At 36.7% G+C, this 25,983-nt stretch overlaps 1 protein-coding gene across 1 annotated transcript in view; it reads right to left on the reverse strand.

Moving 5' to 3' along the window:
* The window catches only part of RAD50 (RAD50 double strand break repair protein), a 97,950-nt gene that overhangs the window by 41,116 nt on the left and 30,851 nt on the right, over window positions 1-25,983 (reverse strand). The window contains exons 4-11 of the mRNA XM_080803383.1: window positions 22,663-22,848; window positions 22,095-22,299; window positions 8,248-8,376; window positions 7,847-8,012; window positions 5,998-6,191; window positions 4,921-5,127; window positions 3,602-3,784; window positions 2,688-2,845 (exon numbers count right to left, since the gene is read on the reverse strand). Of these exons, the coding sequence (XP_080659509.1) occupies window positions 2,688-2,845; window positions 3,602-3,784; window positions 4,921-5,127; window positions 5,998-6,191; window positions 7,847-8,012; window positions 8,248-8,376; window positions 22,095-22,299; window positions 22,663-22,848 (1,428 nt within the window). The remainder of the gene's footprint in view (window positions 1-2,687; window positions 2,846-3,601; window positions 3,785-4,920; window positions 5,128-5,997; window positions 6,192-7,846; window positions 8,013-8,247; window positions 8,377-22,094; window positions 22,300-22,662; window positions 22,849-25,983) is intronic.

Genomic DNA, 25,983 nt, shown 5'->3' on the forward strand with positions numbered 1-25,983 from the left:
AGAAATGAGTTTGAAAAATCTGAGTAGGTAAATACAAATTCTGCCAATAAATATTACAAAGGTTTGCTGTGACGAAGTACTTTTTTTAGAAGTCAAGGAAACAGTCCTCTTCTGCCTGAACTCCACCCTGGACACTGATCACTTTCCAAACCTGGTCATGGACCTGCACCCAGACATATGTGTATAGGCAAAACTGTGATTCCTTGGGGTTCATGGTCTTTGAGCTCAGGTTAGGAAGCTCAGCAAGAATATGTTTGCAGGACATACTGGAGAGAGAGAGAAAAGAACATTCTCCTGATTCCCTTTGGACCCTTTCAGTATCACTTCCCTTCACTTCTGTAAGAACTTCTTTATCCCTTCCTTGTTGCTGTCATCTACTTATATCATCATCCATTCTCTCTCATTCATCAAAGCCTTTGCTCACTAATACAATTCATCTCTACTTCAACTCTTAAATATCATCCTAGCCAACCTTCATACCAACACAGATTAGGGTTTACAGGTTATAATTCACTGGGCAAGTCATGTAATCAATATAATGGATTGTATTCATAATCTTAAAAAAATGAAACAGAAAAAAATACACTGCAACAGACTGAGCATCATTTGGACACATACTATTTTGAGAAACTTGTTTCAGATGAATGTGTATGAGTGCATGTGTGCTACATTTTGATACTTCCCATTTTGAGTCACAGTAAAAATAAGGCAAAAAGAAGTAACTAATATAGATGATGCTTTGACCATCCTAGCCACGGAGCCATGCTCATCAACATCATTATCTTAACACCCAGCACTGCTGACCCCTCACTGAAAGTCTATTTAATCAAGGTCTCAAGAAGTACTCCGGTCTGGCTCTCACCCCAGCTCCCTGAATTCTAATTTCCTTCACTTGCTCCTCTTCCTTTGCTTACCAACAGTAACTACTGCTGTTTCCCAGGCATCTGACTATAACCTTTTCTCTTCTCTTTGCATAACCCTTTTAAGGTGATATGGCCTATACAAATGACTCCAATTATTACTTAGAAAGCAACAACTTCCAAACTCTTGAACTTCAAACTCCAATATTCTATTCCCTAAGACCCATTTCCATAAGAAACAAATCAAACATGGCCAAAGCAAAATCCACTATCTTCCTCAAATATCTGTACAGAATTTTTGACTCTTCTATCCAACCACCACTCAAAGTGACATTAAAAAAAGTGATCACTTCTTTATTGTGGTAAAAAACATACATCATATAAAATTCACCATCTTAACCATTTTTTTAAGTGTACAATGCAGTAGTATTAACTATATACACATTGTTGTCCTACATCTCTAAAACTTTTACATCTTATAAAACTGAAACTCCATAACCATTAAACAATGATTCTCCTTCCCCCTTCTCCCACTTCCTGGCAACCATCATTCTACTTTTCTGTTTTCAAGAGTTTGACTACTTTGGGTACCTCAGGTGAGTAGAATCTCACAGTATTTGTCCCTTTGTAACTAGCTTATTTCACTTAGCAATAATATCCCCAAGGTTCATCCAAGTTGTAGCAGGACAGGATTTCTTGCCTGCACCCAACCCCCAGCACCCCGCCAACCTTGGGTAAGCTTTACACTCAATGGGGGCTTGAACTCACAATCTGGGGAGCAAGAGTCACATGCTTGACCGACTGAGCCAGCCAGGTGCCCCCAGGATTTCCTTCTTTTTTAAAGCTGAGTAATCAGAAACACACATTATACACATACACATTGAATCTTTATCATTCATCTAACTACCAAGAATAATGCTGTAATGAACATGGATTTGCAAAAATCTCTTCAAGATCATGTTTTCAGTGCTTTTGAATATACTCAGAAATGGAATTGCTGGATCATCTGGTAATTCTATTTTTTTTTTTCTGAAGAACCTCCATTTTCTCTATCAGCGGTACTATTTCATATTCCCACAAACAATGTACCAAGGCTCCAGTTTCTCAATATCCTCACCAATAATTTGTTATTTTCTGATTTTGTTTTGTTTTGGTAGTAGCCATGCTAAACTGGTGTGAAGTGGTCTATCATTGCGGGTTTTCATCTGCATCTCCCTGATGAATTAGGTACTTTTTCATTTGCTCAATGGCCATTTATATATGGCCTCTGGAGAAATGTCTATTCAAATTCTTTACCCATTTTTAAGTCCAATTATTTATTTTTGTGTTGTTAATTACAGGAGTTGTTTACATATTCTAGATAACAACCACTTAATTAGATAAATGGTTTGAATATTTTCTCCCATTTCCGTTGGTTGCCTTTTCCCGGTTGTTTCCTTGCTTTGTAGAAGTTCTTAAGTTTGATGTAGTCCCATTTATCTATTTTTGCTTTGGCTGCCTGTGCTTTTGGTGTCAGGTCCCAGAAAGTATTTGTCAACTTCAATATAATGAAGCCTTCCCCCTAAATTTTCTTCTATGAATTTTATAGTGTTAGGCCTCTTTTTTATAAAGGACAATTTTAATCCTCTAAGTTCTGCAAACTTTCAAGGAACAAAAGGCCCATATTAATGTCATCATTTTACTTGATTGATAAATACAGCAGAACCAAAGTCGACTAACATAAAACATTCCATTTTATAACAATAAGTAGAATATTTCAAACAATGAAAAATAAAAAGCATGAAATAAAAGCTCTGTAGTACATCTCCAAATGTTAAAACTACTTACTTCAATTTGGCAAGTCTGTCCCTGGTCTGATTAATTTCTTTTGACTTACTATGAAGCCAGTCTTCAAGCTGTTTTTTGTTGGGAAAATATCCTAACAATGAAGTTAATTCATCACTGTGTCGAGATTTTATTTTCCTGATTTGTTCATCTTTGTCAGCCTATAGAAAAAATTTTCTTTATTTTTATTTAATTTTTAAAAAAGATTTTATTTATTTATTTGATAGAGAGAGACACAGCGAGAGAGGGAACACAAGCAGGGGGAGTGAGCGGCAGAAGCAGGCTTCCACTGAGCAGGGAGCCCGATGCGGGGCTCGATCCCAGGACTCCGGGATCATGACCTGAGAAGGCAGATACTTAACGACTGAGCCACCCAGGTGCCCCATAAAAAATTAAAAAAAAAGAAAAAAAAAAGTCCAAGATCTCTACATTGTATCAAGAACAAAAATAAATTCTAATTTACAACTCTGAGATCAAGAGTTACATGCTCTACCAACTGAGCCAGCTAGGTGGCTCAGAACAAAAATAAATTCGAGACTAAAATTCTAGGCTTAAAAAATAAAACAATGAACATGAAAGAAGAAAATGCAAAATTCTTAAAGTCTCACAGTGGGAACTGCCCTTCTGTGCCATAAGAGAAAAAAGGAAGAAGTCTGACAATAGTAAAAATTAAAACTTCTATATGACATGTGATAAATATTAATAGCAATGGGCGCATGTATATATACTTCAATATTATTTTTTGGAATTAGAAAATAGTTTTTCTAAGCTCCAAAGTCTTATTTTATAGAATATTAAGCTCACTTAACTCCTAAAATACAGTACCAACACCACCTAAGTATTTTGTAGTGCATCCCTTACAAACGTAAATTTTTTTAATACCAGAAGTATAATTAGAACAAAAAGAAAGGTCATACTTTGTCTCTGGTCAGCATCTCCATCTGGGTGCGTGTTGTTGTATGATAGTTTAACTGTTCCATCTCCTGGTCCAATTTACGCAGGGTCCTGTCTAGGTCTGCTTTCTCATTCTGAAGGCTTATTACTTCTGTTTTTAGAGCTTCTATATTGCTGTTTTTCTCAGCCTTGCTTAGCTCACGTTCCTTATTAATAATTCAAACACACAAGTTTATATGTTTTGTATTAAAATAATGACAAAATGTATTAGAAATCAACTATTCCTCAGAATGATCAAGATATTACTGTTTACTTTTATCCTAGAAGAGAAAAAGCACGGATTTTAAAGGAAAATCTTATAATGTTATCTTACTAGGTTACAATGGTAGAGAAAACTGAGAAAAATACATCCAAATGTATAGTTTAGTAACTCTTTGGTTGGTATGTAAGTATTCATCAGGTACCCACGTAAATATACTATATTGCCTGGCATTTAGAGAACATGAAATAGTGTGATCTGGTCTCTAACGAGTGCTTTACCATCACAAGTGATGGGAAACTGTGACAAACTGCTAAACTGACAAAAATGTATGCTAGATGCTAAGTTACAGAGCAAACTGAAATGTTTACTTAAATTATCAAGATGGGTTCTGGAAGGGAAATCTACCGAGCTTTAGGATGCCTACTTTGGTGGCAGACGTGAAGGAAGGGGACAGATCAGAAACAAGGAAGAGAATTTGGGTATTTGTAAAAGTAGATGGTCTAGGAAAATTTCTACCACACATAAAGTGATAACATGGCAAGAATCATGTAAAATCTACAGTGTGTGGAACCTAGAGGAAAAATCCTTTTTTTTAATTTAACTTAGGTAAGTGGTTCTTAACCAAGGTACTCCTAACAATCACCTGGTTTTGTTTGGAACATACATTTCTAGTCCCCACTCTAGAGAGAACACGAAGGAATAGGGTGAGGGCAAAGGGAGAAGCAGACTCCCTACTGAGCACGGAGCCCAATGCAGGGCCTGATCCCAGGACTCCAGAATCATGACCTGATCTGAAGGCAGATGCTTAACCAACTGAGCCACCCAGGTGCCCCCAAGCTTAAGTCTTTTTTAAAAGCTTCTTACATAATTCTAATTTTCAATCCACCCACTTCCTGAATCAAAGAGTTGGTATGATTATAATATTCAGATGTTTTCATTTTGTATGACATTCATAGACAAGGTTGATGTTTTTATTGAAATGCCATAATCTTAAGATTAGCAACAGATAATATACTTCAGAATAAAGATTCTAAACATTTTACACATTAAAGTTATTAGATTACTCAAATAATATCTTACGGCTTTTGAGAGCTCCTGGTCTAGTTCAAGAATCCTGTCTGAAGATCCTTCCAACTGCTGTAATTCATGCTTCACATTTCTCAGCTCATTCTGCTTCTTAGTTAGGATTTCTGATTTTAGCTCAATTATTCTTCCCAGTCCAGTTTTCTTATCCCTTATTTCATCTATCTGTTTTTGTTTCAGAGTCTCTTTTTCTGCAAAGTCATTCTACATATAAGAAGAATGAGCATTAACAATTTTTTTCACTGAACCATTTAATAATAAAGTTTCTTGAATACAAAATTAACATCTGCACATTAAGAAAAATAGAGCAAAGTACAAAAAAGTGCAATAACCATCACCCAAAGGTAACCATTATTAACCATGAGCAAACTTTTTCTTTATGATTACCTTTAAAAAGAAATTTTGGAAGACAAATACTGTATGCTCTCACTTATATTGTGGAATCTAAAAACAAAACAAACCCTGAAAATAAACAAACTCAAATAAAAGAGATCAGACTTATGGTCACCAGAGATGGAAGGTGGGAGGAGGGAGAATTGAAGGAAGGTGGTCAAAAGGTTCAAATTTCTAGTTATAAGTACTATAGATATAATGTATATCATGATGACTACCACTAACACTGCCATATGATATATAGGAAAGTTGTTAAGGAAGTACATTCTAATAGATCTCATCACAAGGCAAATATATATTCTTTTCTTTTCTTGTATCTACATGAGGAAATGGGTTTTAGCTGAACCCACTGTGGTAATCATTTCACAATATATGTAAACTGGTCCATCATGCCATCTGCTTTAAACGTTGAGTGGTACCTGTTAATTATCTCAGTAAAACTGGAAAAAAAGAAAAAAAAAAAAAGAAATGTAACAAAATCAAATTTAAAATGTAGTCTGTATTTTCTTCATATTTTTATCCTTAAAATTTTAGAAATTTGCTTGCATAAGGGTTTTTTCTATCTCAAAAAGATTCTAGCCTAACACTAACCTGAAAATTTGACAATATGAGGTCCACCCCAAAATTAAAACGGTATAACTAGAGAATCTGATACAAACAAAAGAATATAGCAATATTTACCATCAGCTGGCTGGCAATTTCTGCTTCCCTTTCTTGCCTCTCTCTCACAAGTTTGTGAAAATTTTTAATATGTCTTTCATTGAATGGTCCACGTTCAAAGCCATCCAATTCTAGCTGTGTTGCCAAAGACTGAATTAATGAATCTCTAGCTTGGATATGTTCTTGATGGCGATCCGCCTGTAGCTGCAAACGACCTTTAAAACACACAACCATAATAATTCAATTTTCAAGTGTTTTTTTTTAATTAAAAGAACTGTACATTCATAAGCAGTTATTTAAAAAAAACAAAAACAAAAACAAAAACCACAGCAGAATCTTCTATAAACTTTGCCCAGTTCACCCTGGTAACTGGTTTTGTGACATAATAAAAAATATGTATTTGGTTTTTTTCCTCAGTTCCTGACACAAACCACCTAAAACTCTTAGAATTCCTGAGTGATATAGGTGAAAGAAGCATCTTTTGTTACTCATTCTTAGTCCTTTTCAGCATACTGGAGTTTATTCTAATGCAGTGACCCTTACCATGATGGGAGCTGGTGCTCAAATGAACCAATAATGTGATTAGAGAGTAGGAACTTTCAGTACCCACCTCCTCAACTCTACGGAGCAGCTGAAGATTGAGTTCAATCATCAATGGTTAATGATTTATTCAACCATGCCTATGTAATGGAACTTCCATTAGAACGCTGAACAACAGCATTCAGAGACCTTACAGGTTGGTAAATACATCAAGGTGCTGGTTCATGTGTGAGTGATGCACACGGAGAGGGTATGGAAGCTGAAGACCCTTCTGCATACCTTGCACTAAGTATCTTTTCCATTTGAATGTTCCTGAGTGGTATCCTTTATAATAAACACAAAAAGTTTCCCTAAGTTCTATGAATGATTATAGCAAATTACTGAGTCTCAGAAAGGGTTTGTGGGGACTCCTGATTTACAGCCAACTGATCAGAAGTGTAGGTGACAGACAACTTGGGACTTGCAACTGGAATCTGAACTGGGTAGGCAGTTTTGTGGGACTACACAGGTAAAGCACTGACTCCAGATAATTAGTGTCAGAACGGAATTCTCTCTGCCCAAAACTGGAGGATTGCCTGGTGTGGAAAAACCCACACACGTGGCATCAGAACTGTCGTGAGAAAAGACAGTGCTTCCTTTAGTAATACTCTGCAGTACTATAATTTCACAGTCAGGATACTGACATTGATACAATCCACCAGTTTTATTCAGATTTCCCCAGTGTTACTTTTTATCTATTTGTGTATATTAAGTTCTACATAATATAATCAACTGTGTTAGTTCATATCTCCACCATGACAGTGAACATTAATGAACAGTTCAAATACCACAATAAGCTTCTGTATCCATAATCTTTTTTTTTTTAAGATTTTATTTATTTATTTGACAGAGAGAGAGAGATCACAAGGAGGCAGAGAGAGGGGGGAAGCGGGCTCCCCGCTGAGCAGAGAGCCCGATGTGGGGCTTGATCCCAGGACCCTGGGATCATGACCTGAGCCGAAGGCAGAGGCTTTACCCTACTGAGCTACCCAGGAGCCCCTCCATAATCTTTTATAACCATACTTATGTGGGGTTTTTTTTTTTGCTCTTGTTGCTTTTTACAACCATAAACATATTAATCTTCCTCCTGTTTCTCCTCCTGCTCAATAACCCTGGCAACCACTAATCTGTTCTGACATTTCAGAAATGTTATATAAATGGAAGCATACCGTATATTATCTTTTTAGGTTGGCTTTTTTCACTCTATATAATTTCTTGGAGATCCATTATTCGTGCAGAAAAAGCATAATATTATAATAGGAAAAAAGACCAAATTAACGTTTTGTCCTACCCTGCTCAACAAGCAGTTCTGATTTTTCCTGATTGAGAAGCCTTGATTCTTTATTTAACTTTTCCAGTTCACGCTGACAGTCTACCAGTCTCCTTTCTTTCTCCCTTACCGTTCTCTGGTGATTATGATATAAATCATTTAGTTGCTCATCAGTCCCTTGAAAAACCTGTGCAGAGAACCAAAATAAGAGCTTTAATGAATAAATAAAACAAGTTATCACTCTGAAGTACAAAATACGAACCAAAGCTTATTCAATATCCTTCCCTTTAACATATACATGGAAATAACACAAACATCAAGATTTGTATTTTTTTTTGAAATACGAGTGGCAAAATGGATTCAAATGAGGTTCATTTTAATAATCTCAAAATTTTGAAAAATGAAATTCTACCACCACAAACCTTTTCCATTTTCTGTTCCAGTTCACTATTATCTTTCTCCATTTGCTTCTTCCGGCTATCCAAGGCTTTAATTTCATTGTCAAGTCTCATTATTTTAGAGAGGTTTTGTTCAATTTCTTTTAGACGATTCTGAAAATAAACCAATACTGTACATAAATTTCACTACAGTTTATACTGCAAATGAATGAAAAGTAGAAAGATGTCCTGGCTAGGTACTTAGTAAAAGTGACCTCTCTCACTTAATGCTAACAATGCTATAAATTATAGGAGGCATAGAGAAACCAAGGATAAGAGACATTAAAAAATTTGCACAGCTCCTAAGAGTTACTAAGGAAAAAAAACAATAATTAAACGCCACTTCTAACTTCAAAAGCCCATATATTGCGCTCACACCTCCCACAAAAGTCATTCATTCATTGGGTACAATCACATTATGTAAAGTACCACATTATAAAAACTTAAATCTTTAATAGGTTATTTTTAAAAAATAGAACTACTGTGTGAGCTAGAAACTTATCTTGAGTCATGAGTACATTCTGAGGCTGAAGGCAAAATTTACATGAAAAACTATATTTTGATTCAAAGGCTGCTCAAGCACAGAGAACTCTGAACATATGAAGTGTGACAAATGATTTCACTGGCTGGCTTCTAGGAAAAGCTGGTGGTCTAATCTCCTAGAAATATGTGCAACCAGACTCAGTGTTCTCTCCCTGGAGTGGCACTGACGATATTCTTCTAATGTTTGCCTCTATAATTCCAAGGCTGACCAATTCCTCTCCTGAGATAATTTCAGAACCTAATTTATTAAACTACCACACTATTAGAGTGCTTAGGTATCAACTGTAAGGTTTCACTGTTGCACCATAATGCACCCTTAACTTTAATGTCATTTAATAAAATCATAGTAATAGCCTATCTTGTGATTTGTTTTATTAACAAGTAGCACATAATCACCCTAAAAACAGGAACTTTGTTCACTAACATATCCCCGCACACATGCAACTGATCTTCACTATGTTAGCTAAATGGAAGAATGAGTAATTTCACCAATAATAATTCATAACTGTCACTGACTGAATGCCTACTATATTGAAGACACTGTGCGAAATGCTGCTACACATCCACTCTAACCCTTATGAGATTACTTGCTTAAGCAGGAGACTTGGAGGACTCAACGTGTCTAAAGTCACATTCTTAATGATAAGAGCTAAGATTGGAATGGTTAAGGCTCTGAGTGCCTTAACAAGGTAAATCTCAACTTTACCTTGCACCATAATAAAAAGTAACCTGAAATGAAGCATATACTTAAATGTTAGAACATGAACTATAAAACTTCAAGAAGAAAACACAGAAGAAAATCTGTGTGATTTTGGGTCAGGCAAAGATTTCCTAATTAGGAAAACAAACAAACTGTACAAGAAAAAAATGATAAACTGGATTTCAACAAAATTAAAAACTGCTGCCCTTGGAAAAGTAGTTAACAAAATACAGTATTTGCAAAACGCTTATATGATTAGGGCTTGCATCCACAATAAAAAGAAATCTCACAGCCACATAATAAGACAAAAATCCCATTCAAAATAAGCAAATATCTGAATAGAAACTTAGCAAAAGAAGATATAGTAAACACATAAAGATACTTAACATCCATAAGCATTAGAAAAATGAAACTACAACGAAAAAAACTACAATGAAAAAAAAACCACTCAGAGATACTATCATGCATCTACTACAATGGCTAAAATAAAAAAGACTGACAATACTAAGTAGTGACAGGATATAGAGCAACTATACTCTTAGATGTTGTTGGCAGGACTACAAAACGGTATAGCCACTTTCAAAGTAGTTTGGCAGCTCATAAAGTTAAACATATACTTCCATATAACCCAGCAACCCACCACAAGGAAGTTATTCAAGAGATAGGAAAAGATATCTCGAAAAGCCTATATGCCAAAGTTTATGGCCGTTTTATTCCTAATAGCTAGAAGCTGGAAAGAGCCTAATATCCATCAACTAGGGAATTGTATGAATGAATTGTAATATATCCACACAATTTACCCTCAACAAAAAAATAAATTAACTACTCATACACGCAACAATACAGGTAAGTTAAAAAGGTCAAGCTAAGAACCAGAAACAAAATGCTACCTAATATATGATTCCATTTATATGACATTCTGGAAAAGGCAAAACTATGACCTAACAAATCAGTGGTTACCAAGAGCTGGGAGTAGAGGGAGGGACTACAGACAAACTTCAGAGAACTTTTTGGGATAAGGCAGGGGATGTTCTGTATCTTAACTACAGTAATGCTGTAGTTAAGCTACTGTATGCATTTGCCCAAACTCATCAAACTACATACTTTACAATAGGTAGATTTTACTATATGTAAATTATAGTTCAATAAATCTAGCTCAAAAAAAAAAAAAGGGAATTCAGAGAGGTCTGGACTCAAATCATGGTTCTACACTATACTTGTAATGTGAACACCTGAGCCTCAGTTTTCTTGCCTATGAAACATCACAGGGTTACTACAGGGCTTACACAATGCATTTTAAAGCATTCTTATCAGTGACTAGCACATAGTAGACAATCAATAAATGGGACCATTCATACCACTTGTGAAAAAAATCCTGTGTTCCAAAAATACCTTTTGAGCAGTTTAACAAAGAGACCAGCTTGATTCTTATAAGCCCTGCATGCTAACACCTCAGTTATGGTACTACACTCAGAAACTTCTCGGCTTCTATCACTGCTTCTCGCCAGTATTAACTTTATCTGGGCTTGGATCTATTGTGATACCTCTTCATTCTTTAAATCTAGCCAGTCCACCAGATCCTGAATATTCCTTCTTTGAAATCTGATTTGTCTTAAATTTATTTTAATTCCACTGTCATTCACATACAGTCCTATAAAAATCTGTTCAGCCCCCACAGCACAAACCCCAGGTTCTATTCTCAGAGCACACCACTAGTAAAAGAAGCCAGGACAAATAGAAAGACAACAAAAAATATAGCAGAGTATTTAAAGCTTAAGTGTCAGTGTGAAATGAGACAATGAAGAAGTCGGGTTATCAGCTATGCAAGAACCATGAACTTCTGTGTGGAAGAAATAAGTGTGCCAGAAGGTGTTTTCTGAATTCAAAAACAAGTTTCTCAAGCAATTTCCACCAAAGACAAAACAAAGCCAAAGTCAGGATAGAATGTGGTGGGATGAAAATAAAGTCGTTTATGACAGAATTCCTAAAGGCAAAGAATCTATAAAAATGAGAAAGCATGAGTGCAGTATTGGAAATGAAGTGGTCTCTAGATGGCTCCTGTGTGGGTGATTTGACTCAAACCTTATGTTTAGTTCCATGGAGGGAAGAAACCTAACTTTGCATATCAGAGATAAAACAAAACAAAGCAAAACAAACCTTTGAAATCATGCAGTTAATAAATATTTACTGAACCTCCTGCAATGTGCCAGGCACTGGGCTAGACTATGAGGACACAGAAAATTAAAAAAAATTTTTTTCAGAGAATAAAATTAAACTCATGGAGAACTAGTCAAAACTAAACACAAATAAAGAAATAATGTATATATGTGATGAATCACTAAATTCTATTCCTGAAACCAGTATTACACTACATGTTAATTAACTAGAAACTGAATAAAAACTTGAAGGAAAAAAAAAAGAAACAAGACCTCACTATTTGCTATAGCCTTAGTTAGAATCCTGGCATCACTCAATAAATATTAGTTATCATCTCTTTGCCATACCTACACATTCTTTCCAAATGTTCCATTTCAACTATATGGATTTCCTTGATACTGTTCAAGAACAGCTTGCTTTTCACTGTCCCTATATCTTTAATTACCTACCCATTTATGATCAACAAAGTCATATCCCCAAGTCATTCCAATGTCATCCTCTCTGGCCATCTCAGACAGAAATTCTCTTTCTTATTCCTCCTTACGCCTCTTGTCTTTTTCTACCTTATGTGTGCCTGTCATCTTTTTAACCAGGCTGCTCCTAAAAAAGATAAAATGTGTTCCAATGTCTTGGTTATTACCAAATATCTATACACAGTAATCATGATAACTCATCCTAACATTTATCATAATTTATCATTCTTTTGTCTATTAAACTAAATTCTAAACCTACTGGTTCTCTATAATCTGAATGCAATTCTTTTTCATTCATTTTTCCCTGGGTTACTTAACCTAGGCACTTCCTCACGTGATTCTGTTTTGATAAGTCACATGCATGAAAACAGACATATAAAAATGTGGATGTAAATACATTTATATTGTATTTATACAAAAAAAAAGAGAAACTGCTGATAGGCTGTATCTGGAAGGTCAGAAATGAGGAGCTGGAAGAGTACCTCTTACTTTTCAACTCATATTTTTCTGTCATTTTTTTTCTACTGTGAGCAAATACTACTTTTAAAAAATAAAAACACAAACATACATAAAACGCCTTCTACTCTGTTGAGTTTGATTTTTTCCCCATCCTTTAAAGCCCAGTTCAGCCATCCCTCCTTCCTTCAAGGCTTGAGACAGACCTCTCTTTAAGACCATTCCCCCCCCTTTTTAGTAGCTTTTACTGAGAGATTTCACACACCACATAATCCACCTGTTTGTGTTTGTGTGTGTGTGTTTAAGACTTTACTTATTAGACAGAGAGAGACAGAGCACAAGCAGGGGGTACGGCAGGCAGGAGAGGGAGAAGCAGGGTCCCCTCTGAGCAGAGAGCCCAATGTGGGCCTTGATCCCAGTATCCTGGGATCATGACCTTAGCCAAAGGCAGATGCTCAACCAACTGGGCCACCCAGGCTCCCATAATTCACCTGTTTGAAGTGCACAATTTAACACTATTTAGTATACTCACAGAGTTGTGCAACCATTACCATAACCTAATCTTAGGGTATTTCAACTTCCAAAAAGGGAGCTATGCCAATTAGCAGCAGTCACTGTTCATTCCTCTCTACTGCCTACCCTACACAATCATTAATGTATTTTCTGTCTCTATAGATTTGCCTATTTTGGACATTTCAAATAAATGGAATCGTACAATATGTGGTCTTTTGTCACTGACTCCTTTCACTTATGTGTTTTCGAGGTTCTTGCCTGTTGTAGCATATATCAGAACTTCATTACTTTTTATGGCTGAATAATATTCCAATGGAAAGATATGCCACATTTTACTTAGCAGTTCATGGACAACTGAGTTGTTTCCAACTCTGACTATTATGAATAATGCTGCTATGAACGTCCCTATACAAGTTTTTGTGTAGGTATATTTTTAAATTTCTCTTGGGTGTAAGAAATTTAAGGAGTAAAACTGCCGGATCATATGTTCATTTTATATTTAACATTTCAAGGAATTGCTAAACTGTTTTCCAATGTCAGATGGACCATTTTACATTCCAACAAGCACATATGAGGGTTCCAATTTCTCCCTATCCTATAACAATAATTATATGTCTTTTTGATTTACAGCTACTCTGGTGGGGGTGAGGTGGTATCTCACTGTGATTTTCATTTGTATGTTCCTGATGAATAATGATGTCAAACATCTTTTCATTTGTTTTTGGACACAGAGAGACCTTCTTTAGAGAAATATCTATTTAGATCCTTTGCATATTTTCTTTCTTTCTTTTTTTTTTTTTATTACTGAGTTCTAAGAGTTTGTTACATATTCTGGAAAAAAGTTCCTTTTTAGATATATGACTGGCAATTATTTTCTCTCTTTTTGTGGGTTGTCTTTTTGCTTTTCGATAATATAGTTTGCAGAACAAGTTTTTATTCTGAGGAGGTCTACTTTTATCCATTTTTTCTTTCCTCACTTGTGCTACAGCTACCACTTTCAGCTCCTAAAAAACCTATATTTTAAACTTTATTATTCACATAGCTTTTCAAATTACTCCTTTGTGATCCTACCTTTTCAAAAAGTTTCCTTGTTTCTCCTAATAGATTTTAAGTTCTTTAAAAGAAAGGCCGAAGTTTTTGGCATCATCATCCCCAAGAGCACCTGCCACAGTGCTATACAAAAAACCAATATTCACTAAAAAATGCAATAATGTCAATGGGTACTGGAACAGACACAAAACCAAAGCTTTTCTAGTTTACAATTCAAAAATCTATACCAGGAAATTAGAAGATGGCAATGGAATAGAAGGACCCTAGGCTTGCCTCATCCCACACATACAAGTAGATAACTATCAAATCATCCTAAATACCCCAGAAATCTATCTGAAGTCTGGCAGAACAAACTCCACAACTAAAGGCAGAGAAGAAGTCACAGTGAGAAAGACAGGAAGTGTAGAGATGAGGTTTGGGGAGAGAAAGGGATTATGGCCCCTAGGGTGGGGAAGGAACAACAGTCACAGAGAAGGGTGAGAAGATAGACTAACACGCAGGGAAGCACACAGAGAAAACAAATCCCCATAGCAATTGGCTTGAGAAGCGAGAGGGTCTGAATTTTCTGAGTTCTTCCAACCAATGGAGCTTAAGGCCTGGAATTTTAAAGGTCAATGTGTTTGGCTCTGGGGAAGTTCAGAGGGCACTGGGGCTGCTCTTATTTTATGTGGGGCAAACAGACAGTGGACATCCACCATGGAAACAGCAATTTGAAGAGTGCCTGGGGCACACAGTGCAGAGGTTGGTTAGTCGCTCCTTTCAGAGCATGTCCTCAAGAGGCAACATTCATTCAGAGACCGCTCTGGGAACAAAGGAACTGGCGGGCACCATTTCCCCCACCATCCCTCAGCATAAGCAGAGAGCGATATGCAGGAACCAGCCCAGCCCTGACACTTGCTACCTAACTCACTTACACCAAGCCATGCCCCCCACACCCCAGTGGAACCTCTGCTCCCAGTCACCCTTGTCTCAGTCCCAGTGCAGCAGATTCCCTCCCCCAGAAGACTGGCCCAAATCCCTGCCAACACTGCATCTCCCAACCCAGGGGTTTTTCAGAGCCTCGGTTCCAGTGGCAGCGGTGACAGACCTCATTTCACAAGCAGAACAGAGTACACCTCGTTAAAATGTGCTACAATCAGGCCAGGGACCCAACAATGCCCACAACAGGTAGAGACAGCCTCTGCAAATGATTGATTTGAAGGATAAAGTGGATACAAAAGCTGAGCACATGAAGCACACATAGGAGATGCTCCCAGAAGCACCAGACCCAAGACTACATTGCAGGACACATAGGACCTCTTCTTCATAAAGGCATTACCCTCAAAAATAGGAAACATAGGGGCACCTGGGTGGCTCAGTGGGTTAAGACTCTGCCTTCGGCTCAGGTCATGGTCTCAGGGTCCTGGGATTGAGCCCCGCACTGGGCTCTCTGCTCAGCAGGGAGCCTGCTTCCCCTCTCCCTCTGCCTACCTCCCTGCCTAATTGTGCACTCTCTCTCTCTCTCTCTGTCAAATAAAAATCTTAAAAAAGGGGGAAAAAAAAAAAAAGGAAACATAGCTGACTTTCCTGACACACAGTAACAGGCATAAAGACTTAGACAGAAGTATTTGTCCCAAATCTAAGAACAGGAAAGGCCACAGCTAGGATCTAAGTGAAACAGAAATAAGTAACATGCCTGTTGGAGAATTTAAAGCAATGATGATAAGGATACTCACTGGACTTTAGAAAAGGGGAAGACATCAGTGAGACCATTAACACAGAGATAATGAAATACATAGAGATAAAGGGCTCAATAAATGAAATGAGAAACACATCTGATGGAATGAACAGCAGGCTGGTAGAAGCAGAAGAAAGATAATAGTGACCCATAAAGACTAATGGGAAGTCATAAAACTAAATGAAAGGGAGAAGGGGGCCTGGGTGGCCCAGTTGGTTAAGCAACTCCCTTTGGCTCAAGTCATGATCCTAAGGTCCTGGGATCGAGCCCCGTGTCAGGCTCTTTACTCAGCAGGGAGCCTGTTTCTCCCTCTACCTGCTACTCTGCCTGCTTGAGCACTCTCTCTCTTTCTGTCAAATAAATAATAAATAAATAAATAAATAAATAAATAAAATAAAAACTAAATAAAAGGGAGAAAAAAAGAATTATGCAAAATGAGAACAGACAGGGATGCCTGGGTGGCTCAGTCCATTGAGCATCTGCCTTTGTCTCAGGTCATGTTTCCAGAGTCCTGGGATCAAGGTCCACATTGGGCTCCTTGCTCATCGGGGAGCCTGCTTTCCCCCCTGCATGCAGCACCGCCTACTTCTGGTTGCTCTGACAAATAAATAAAATCTTAAAAAAAAAAATGAGAACAGACTTTGGGAAATCAATGACTTCACCAAACATAATAACATTTCTATTACAGGAATCCCAGAAGAAGAAGAGAGAGAAAATGGGGCAGAGGATTTATTTGAAGAAATAACAGCTGAAAACTTTCTTAATCCAGGGAAGGAAAGAGATGCCAGATTCAGGAGGCACAGAGACACCCCCAACAAAAACAATAAAAGCAGAGTCACACCATGATATATTGTAACTTAAAAAGCAAAATACTGATAAAGAAAAATAAATGTTTAAAGCAGCAAGATGAAAGAAGACATTCACATAAAAAGGAAACTCCGTAAGGCTACCATCTGATTTTTGAGCAGAAACTTTCTAAGCCAAAAAGGAGTGGTATGATATTTTTAAAGTGCTGAATGGGAAAAATCTATAGCGAAGAATACTCTAACCAGAAATGCTATCATTCAGAATAGAAAAAGAAACAGAGTTTCCTAGACAAGCAAAAACTGAAGGAGTTTATGATCACTAACTCAGCCCTGCAATAGATATTAAAGGGGACTCTATGTGTGAAAAGACAAAAAAATGACAGTATGAAGATAGGAAACACAAAAGTGGGAAAAATAACTATTTCTGTAAAAAATAATCAGTCAAGAAATACACAAAATAAAAGAACTATAAGATATTATAACACCATATACCTAAAATGTGGGGAGAAGACGACTAAAGAATGGGTTCAAACTTAAATGACCATCAACTTAATACAGGCTGCTATATGTAGAAAAGATTATATACAAACCTAATGGTAACCTGATGGTAACAAATGAAAAATCACTAATAAATATCGGAAGAATAAAGAGAAAGAAATCCACATACATCACTAAAGAAAGCCAGTAAACATGAAAGAGAGAAAAATAAGAAAGGATCAGAGAAAATCTTCAGAAACAACCACACGACAATAAAATGGCAATAAATACATATTTATCAATAATTATCTTGAATGTAAATGGACTAAATGCTCTAATCAAAAAACACAGGGCTACAGAATGGATAAACAAAAATAAGACCCATCTGTGTAACTGCCTACCAAAGACTCATTTCAGACCTAAAGGCATCTGCAGATTGAAAGTGAGGGGAGAGAGAAACATTTACCATGCAAATGAACCTCAAAAGAAAGCTAGGGTAGCAGTACTGATACTGGACAAAAAAGACTTTAAAACAAAGACTGTAATAAGAGACAAAGACACCATAAAATATAATAAAAGGGTCAATCCAACAAGAAGATGCAAAAATTGTAAATATTTATGCTCCCAACACGGGAGCACCCAAATACATCAAATAGTTGATAACAAACGTAAAGAAGCTAATTGATAATAATACAGTAATAGTGGGGACTTTAATACCCCACTTACATCAATGGACAGATCATCTAAACAGAAAATGAACAAGCAAACAATGTCTTTGAATGACAACCGAAACAGATTTAACATACTCAGAACATTTCATCCTAATACACCAGAATACAGAGTTTTTTCAAGTGCACATGGAACATTCTCCAGAATAGATCATATATTATGCCACAAAACATATCTCAAAAACTTCAGAAAGATCAAAATCATACATCTTTTCTGACCCCAATGCTGTGAAACTAGACATCAACTACAAGAAAAAATGTGGAAAGAGCACTAAATACATGGAGATTAAATAAAATGCTACTAAAGAATGAATGGGTCAACCAGAAAATAAAAGAAGAAATAAAAAAGTACACGGAGGGCTGCATGGCAGGCTCAGTTGCAGGAACGTGCCACTCCTGATCTCAGGGTTGTAAATTCAAGACCCATGCTAGGTGAAGAGATTATGTAAACAAACAAATAAACTTTTAAAAAAGGTACATGGAAACAAATGAAAATGAAACACAACAGTTCAAAATCATTGGGACATAGCACAAGTTGTTCTAAGAGGGAAGTTTATAGCAATAGAGACCTATCTAAAGAAGCAATAGTTCAAATAAGCAACCCAATCTTACACCTAAAGGAGCAAGAAAAAGAAGAGCAAATAAAACCCAAACAAACCCCCTCCCTTCTGCTCTTGATCTCTTTTTCTCTGACAAATAAATAAAACCTTACAAGAACAAAAAACCTCCCAATAAACAAAACTCCAGGACCACGTGGCTTCACAAATAAATTCTACCAAACATTTAAGGAAGCATTAATACCTATTCTTCTCAAACTATTCCAAAAATTTCAAAGGAAGGAAAACCCAAATTCATTCTATGATGTCAGCATTACCCTAACACCAAAACCAGATAAAGACACTATTAAAAAAAGAGAACTACAGGCCAATATCTCTGATGAACATACACACAAAAATCCTCAACAAAATACTAGCAAACTGAATCCAACAATACATTAAAAAATCAGGGCACGGGGCGGAGGGGGGGAAGAGGGTGTCAGTCCATTAAGCATCTGCCTTCTGTCTCCCTAAGCCTCCTCCACACAGCTCATGCTTTGGCTTCCTTCTCAAGTAAATAAATAAAACCTTGGGGGGAAAAAAAAAGAGCCATTCACCACAATCAAGTAGTATTTATTTCTGGATTGCAAGGGTGGTTCAATATTTGCAAATCAATCAGTGTGATGCATCACCATCATTAAGATAAAGAACCTTATGATCATTTCAATAGATGCAGAAAAGGCATTTGACAAATATTCATTCATGATAAAAACCCACAACAAAGTAGGTTTAGAGGGGACATACCTCAAAATAACAAAGGCCATCTATGAAAAACACACAGCTAACATCATTCTCAATTGTATTTCTATACACCAAAAATGAAGTAGCAAAAAAACTAAGAAAACAATCCATTTACAACTACACCAAAAATAAGACACCCAGGAGTAAACCTAACCAAAGAGGTGAAAGACCTGTACTCTGAAAAACATAGAATACTGCAGAAAGAAAATGAAAATGACACAAAAAAGTGGGAAGACATTCTATGCCCATGGATTGGAAGAACAAATACTGTTGAAATGTCTACACCACCCAAAGCAATCTACAGATTTAATGCAATCCCTATCAAAATACCAAGAGCATTTTCACAGAACTAGAATAAACAATCTAAAAATTTGTGTGGAACCACAAAAGACCTCAAAGAGCCAGCAATCTTGAAAAAGAAAAGTAAAACTGGAGACATCGCAATTCCAGACTTCAAGTTATGCTACAAAGCTGAAGTAATCAAGACAATATGGTACTGGCACAAAAATAAACACATAGATCAACAGAACAGAACAGAAATCCAGAAATAAACTCCAATAATGTGGTCAATCAATCCTCGACAAAGCAGAAAAGAATATCCAAGGGGAAAAAGTTCAACAAATGGTGTAGGGAAAACTAGTCAGCTACATGTGAAAGAATTACACTGGACCACTTTTTTACACCATACACAAAAATAAAATGGATTAAAGACCTAAATGTGAGACTTTAAACCATAAAAGTCCTAAAAGAGAGCACAGGCAGTAATTTCTCCGACACAGGAAATAGTGCCTTTTCTCTACACAGGTCTCTTCAGTGAAGGCAAACAAAAGCAAAAATAAACTACTGGGATTACATTGAAATAAAAAGCTTCTGCACAGTGAAAAGAAGCCATCAAAACTAAAAGGTAACTTATGGAATGGGAGAAGATATTTACAATAACATATCCGATAAAGGGTTAGTATTCAGAACATATAAAAAACCGATACAACACCTGAAAAACAAATAATTCAATTAAAAAATAGGCATAATACATGAACAGACATTTCTCCAAAAAGACATCGAGATGGCAAACAGGCACATGAAAAGATGCTCAACATCACTGATCATCAGGGAAATGCAAATGAAAACTACAATGAGATACCATCTCACACTTGTGAGACTGAGTAAAAATCACAAGATCCTCTTCAGGATGTGGAGAAAAGGAACACTTGTGCACTACTGGTGGGAATGCAAACTGCGGCAGCCACTCTGGAAAACAGTATGGAGTTTCTTCAAAAAGTTAAAAATAGTACTACTACCTTATGATCCAGCAACTGCACTACTGGGTATTAGCCAAAGTGTACAAGAACACTAATTCAAAGGGATACATGACCCCTATGTTTATAGCAGAATTATTTACAATGCTGAGATATGGAAGCAGCCCAAGTGTCCATCAACTGGTGAATGGATAAAGATGTGATATATAGAGACAATGGACTGTAATTCAGCCATAAAAAGGAAAGAAATCTTGCCATTTGCAACAACATGGATGGAATTAGTATAATGTTAAGTGAAACAAGTCAGAGAAAGACTAATTTCACTCATATATGGACTTTTTAAAAAGATTTTATTTATTTATTTGAGAGAGAGAGACAGAGATCACAAGTAGGCAGAGAGGCAGGCAAAGATAGAGGGGGAAGCAGGCTCCCTGCTGAGCAGAGAGCCCAATGCGGGGCTCGATCCCAGGACCTTGGGATCATGACCTGAGCTGAAGGCAGAGGCTTTAACCCACTGAGCCAACCAGGTGCCCCCAGACTCTTTCTTTTTAAAAAAGATTTTATTTGACAGAGAAAGAGCAAACACAAGCAGCGGTAGCTGCAGAGGGAGAAGGAGAAACAGGCTCCCCACTGAGAAGGGAGCCGAATGTGGGGCTCGATCTCAGGACCCTGAGATCATGACCTGAGCAAAAGGCAGAGGCTTAACTGAGTGAGCAACCCACGTGCTCCAAGAAACAGCCTCTTTACTAGGAAGAGAACACGCTGATGATTACCAGAAGGGAAGTAGGTGGGAGGATAGGTGAAACAGAAGATGGGGATTAAGGAATACCTTTGTCATGATGATCAACAGATGATTAAAACAAAAACCTTTTAAAATCAATGAATGAATCTATAATTATTTAAAAAAAAATCTATACCAGTATTTAGAGATGCATTTTAAGAGCCAAATCAGTTAACTTCTAAATAACTTTACAATTCTACTATTTGAAACCTAGAAAATAGCCATTTTCAAGCATGCTCTTACTGCTCTTACTTATTTAGGCTAGGAACACTTTAAGAGCAAGGACATCACTGTAGTACTCCTTGTACCTGTAGACCCAACCACAATATACATTGTATACCCCTCACACACAGGAAATACTCAATAAATGTTTAGGAAGTGAACATTTTTATTTACAGTCTTTATGGCCCTTCCTATAAACCACAAGAGTTTAGAGAACTGTCAAATATATCAACATGTTATGTATCAGTTCCAAATTTTATGCAATGTCAAGAATGTCCTGCAAATTAAAAATAATTCCCTGGAAAGATGTGTTAATCAAAAAAAAATCTCCTTAAGAATACAGTAATGTGTAAAGTTGGGTTATTATTTAACAACCAAAGATCTACATCAGTAACTTACTATCATGGTATGAATTTGTTTACTCTCAAATCCAAGCTCTTTGGACAATTCTAAGACAAACCATCCAATAGAGAACTAAGATATTAACCATAACATTATAGAGTATCTGATACTTTAAGAAATATACATAACATACAAATTTATATAAAAATAAGGTGCTTTAGGGGCGCTACTGGGATAAAAGGTGACTTTCCTATTATAAAAGAAATCAAATTACCTTCAATGGATCAAGTTCGTTCTCATAGGATTTGACAATTTCCTTTGACGATGTTAACTGAGCTTCCTTACTAGTAATCTGGTCACGTATCTCACATGCTTTTTCCTTATTTTGCTTCAAATATTTTAGTTCTGTTTGACATTCTTTTACTTTCTGACCTTGTGTCTGACGTACCTGCCGAAGTGTTTCCAAGGCTTTAATGTACCTTTGGAGATGTTAAATAAAAATCAAACTTCTGTCCAAGGGAATTACAGTAGATTCAAACAAGGGAATATTACAGAGTTGTTAAGATGACATTTACAAAGAGTTATTAGTAACTTAGAAAATGCTTATGATATAATGATAAATGAAAAACTTACAAATAAATTATCAACCCAGTCAATAAAGAAGTACAGAATGAAAACTGAAAGGAAACATGCCCAGTGGTTGCTACTGGATGACAGGTAATAACCGATTTTTTTTTTTTTTTTTTACTTTTAAAACATTTTCTTTTAAAAAAGAAGCATCCAAATTGCAACCACAGCTCAATAACTTAATGGGTTATCAAGTCTCACTAAAGGTTACAAACCTTGTTGCTGAAAAAATCTCATCAAATTTTTGCTTCAGAGCCTTCCCTTCACTTAGAGGCCAATTAGAGTCTTCTTGGTGACAAAAAATTACATTATTTAGCACAGACTTGGAAACCCCAAGAGAACTTATCATCTCTCGGTCAATTTCTGCACACTTAGAGCTGAGACTGACCTTCTCACCATGCCTACAGAAAACAAAAAATGAGAATTTATGTAAACAAAAAAAACAAAAACACCCTCCATTTGTACCTATTTAATCATTCCTTTACACTATACTTGTAAAAAAAAGAAAAAAGAAGAAGGGGAAAAAAAGAGAGACCCTCATCCCTCCCATTACAATAAGTTCCTCATGGTAAAAAGTTTAACTCTTAAATGATTCAGCAATTCAATCATGGAAAGTGTGTAAAACAGGGCAGGACAGGAAATGATGCCAGAATTAAACTTTTTACGTCTGGACTTCGAAATACAGTAATTTAAAATATTTACAGACAATAAACAGAAGAAACTATCTTCCATCCCCAGAATTTAAAAATAAGACAATAAGAGACTTTTAAAGAATAAAACAGGATGAACCACACCAAACAGGCAACAGTGTCTTAAACAAAGACCTCTAAAGACGGCATTGTTTAGACAGAGACTGCTCAGTAACAAATACACTGTAAAAAGGGAACAAAGGCAAACTTTAGTGATGCTCACCTAAGCAAACCCAAAGAGTATTTTTTTTTTTTTAAGACTTTATTTATTTGCTTGACAGAGAGAGAGCACAAGTAGGCAGAGAGGCAGGCAGAGGGAGAGGGAGAAGCAGGCTCTCCACTGAGCAGGGAGACTCATGTGGGGCTCGATTCCAGGACCCTGGTATCATGTCCCAGGCCAAAAGCAGCCACTTAACTGACTGAGCCACCCAGGCACCCCATCAAGGAGTATTCTTAATCAGTAGACTTCAACTTTTAAGGCCACACTGACAAAGCAATCCAACAGAGAGAAGTGTCTTAGGGTCTTTTAAAAGGTAAGTTCCCCCCAAAAATAGAAATAAAAAATAAATAAAAGATGAGTTCCCTACATCATTATACCTACAGCCAGGATCATCCCTGCCCTTGGATTCCAAGAGATCTCTCAGTATATTTCATAAGAAGAACATACTCAAAATTTTCTTTCCTATCTTCTGTGCAGTATCTGTTAATAACCAGATTAGGTGGGCAGAGGTAGTGTCTGTATTTACTGTCATTTATATATTCCAATATGTGTTTTGAAAATATCACAGAGAGTACAGTGAGAATATTTTGTAGGGGGACAGAATGGACAGAGACCAGGAGGTTATTACATTAGACCAGTAAAAGATGATGGTAGCTTGAGTTAGAATGGTCACTGCACCGATGAAAAGAAAGAATCACCAGACATTTAGGTTAAATCCATAGGACCTGGTAATGAAATGAATATACATAGGACCTGGTAATGAAATGAATATACAGGGCAAGGAAGTGTCAGATAGAGGTTATTGGTTTGTGTCAGGTGGATGGATCAGAGTGCCATTCACTGCAAGGAGGAGTACTGCAAGAATATTAGCTTGTGGGAGATTTTTTTAGGAGGCAAGGGAAAAGACCCATGAGCTTAGTTTTGAACATGCTGAATCTGAGGTGTCTTTGAAAGACCTGGTAGAACATGAAAAAGGCAGCTGGTACACGGGTCTAGAAATAAAGGTCTGGAGACCTAAATATCTGAGTCACCTATGAATATATAGTAATTTGAGTAATGAAAATGAATGAGATTAACTAGGAAGAGAATATAGAGCAAAAATAGGAGAGGATCTAGAAGCCTGTCGAACTCCTACCTTTACTGGCTGGGTAGGATATGGCTGTGAAGAAGAGAAAGAGAACAGTGTCATGTCACAGGAGACTATTAAAGATTTTCAAGAAGTTATTAACAGCTACCATTTACTGAATTACAGTGGACAGAACAATGGCCCTTCAAAGATACTTATATTCTAATCCCTGCAATTTGTGAATCTGTTGGGTTATATGGCAGAATAATGATTACAGATGGAGTTAAGGTTGCTCATCATCTGGACCCTAAATACAGGGATTACCCTAGATTATTCTGGTGGGTCAACAGAATCATAATGGTCCTTAAGTGGGAGGAGGAGGCAGAAGAGGTCAAAGTGATGTACTGTGAGAACTCTGCCCACTATTGCTGGCTTTTGGAGGTGAAGGAGGGCCATGAGTCAAGGATTGTGGGTGGACTGTAAAAGACGGAAAGGGCACGGAAAGATAGCTTTCCTGGAGTCTCCAGAAAGGAACACAGCCCTGCCAACATCCTGATTTTAAACAGTGAGATACAACTTTGACTCATAAATTACAGAACCCTAAGATAATAAATGTGTATTGTTTTAAACTATTAAGTTTGTGGTTTGTTTTACAGTCATGGAAAACTAACATATGAGCTCTTACTACCTATTAAGTGTTTTATATGCATTAGCTCAATCCTTAAAACATTTTTAAAGACATTAATAGTAATAATGAATCCCTGTTTTACAAATGAAAAAAACACAGGCTTGCTATGAGATCTATTTCGTAAAGCAATAGCATTATCCTAATTAAGAGAGGGTACCTGTGACCTTAGTTGGAGCTATTTCAGTAAAAGAATGGGGCTGGAGGAGGAGTGAGAAGGAGACAGTATCAACAACTCTTCTTGAGAAGACTGGCTGGAAAGGGGAAGATGAAGACAGACAGTAACTGGCATGGAATGAAATCCAAGGGGTGTGGTAGAGACCTGAGTGTGTTTAAATGCCAAGGAAAAACCTGCTTGAGAAGCCAGTAGCTAAAATACTGCCCCTAGCAAATAATAGGTGCTAAACATTATTAACTAAAAGAATTATTTCATTAGTTGAATAAATACATTAACAAGTAAAGGGGAGGGGTAAGGGGACAGTTAAGTAATGTGCTCAACAAGGATAAAACCTTGAAGTCAGGGCAAGCTAATTCAAAAATCCATTCCCATTACAAGACGATACCTGCCTCTAACAAAGGTAACAGTTCAAAGGGACAAATTATCTCTTTCCTATCTGTATACCTCTCATCTCACTCCTACACATAATACTAGCATTTTCCATTCATTCAATCTATATTTGAGTGATTATACACCTTCAAATGAGCAACTGTTCACAAATTACTCAAAGGAATGTCGCATTATCACTAACTCTTTAATGGGATCATTCCTTTTAACCGATAAATTGATCAAACAATAAATGTTCATAGTGGGTGAAGCTATACAAGTGCAGCGGCAGGGAGTACACAGGAACTCTACTTTCTGCTTGGTTTTGCTGA

This window comes from Martes martes (genome assembly GCF_963455335.1).
Source record: "Martes martes genome assembly, chromosome: 5".
NCBI classification, from domain to species: Eukaryota; Metazoa; Chordata; class Mammalia; order Carnivora; family Mustelidae; genus Martes; species Martes martes.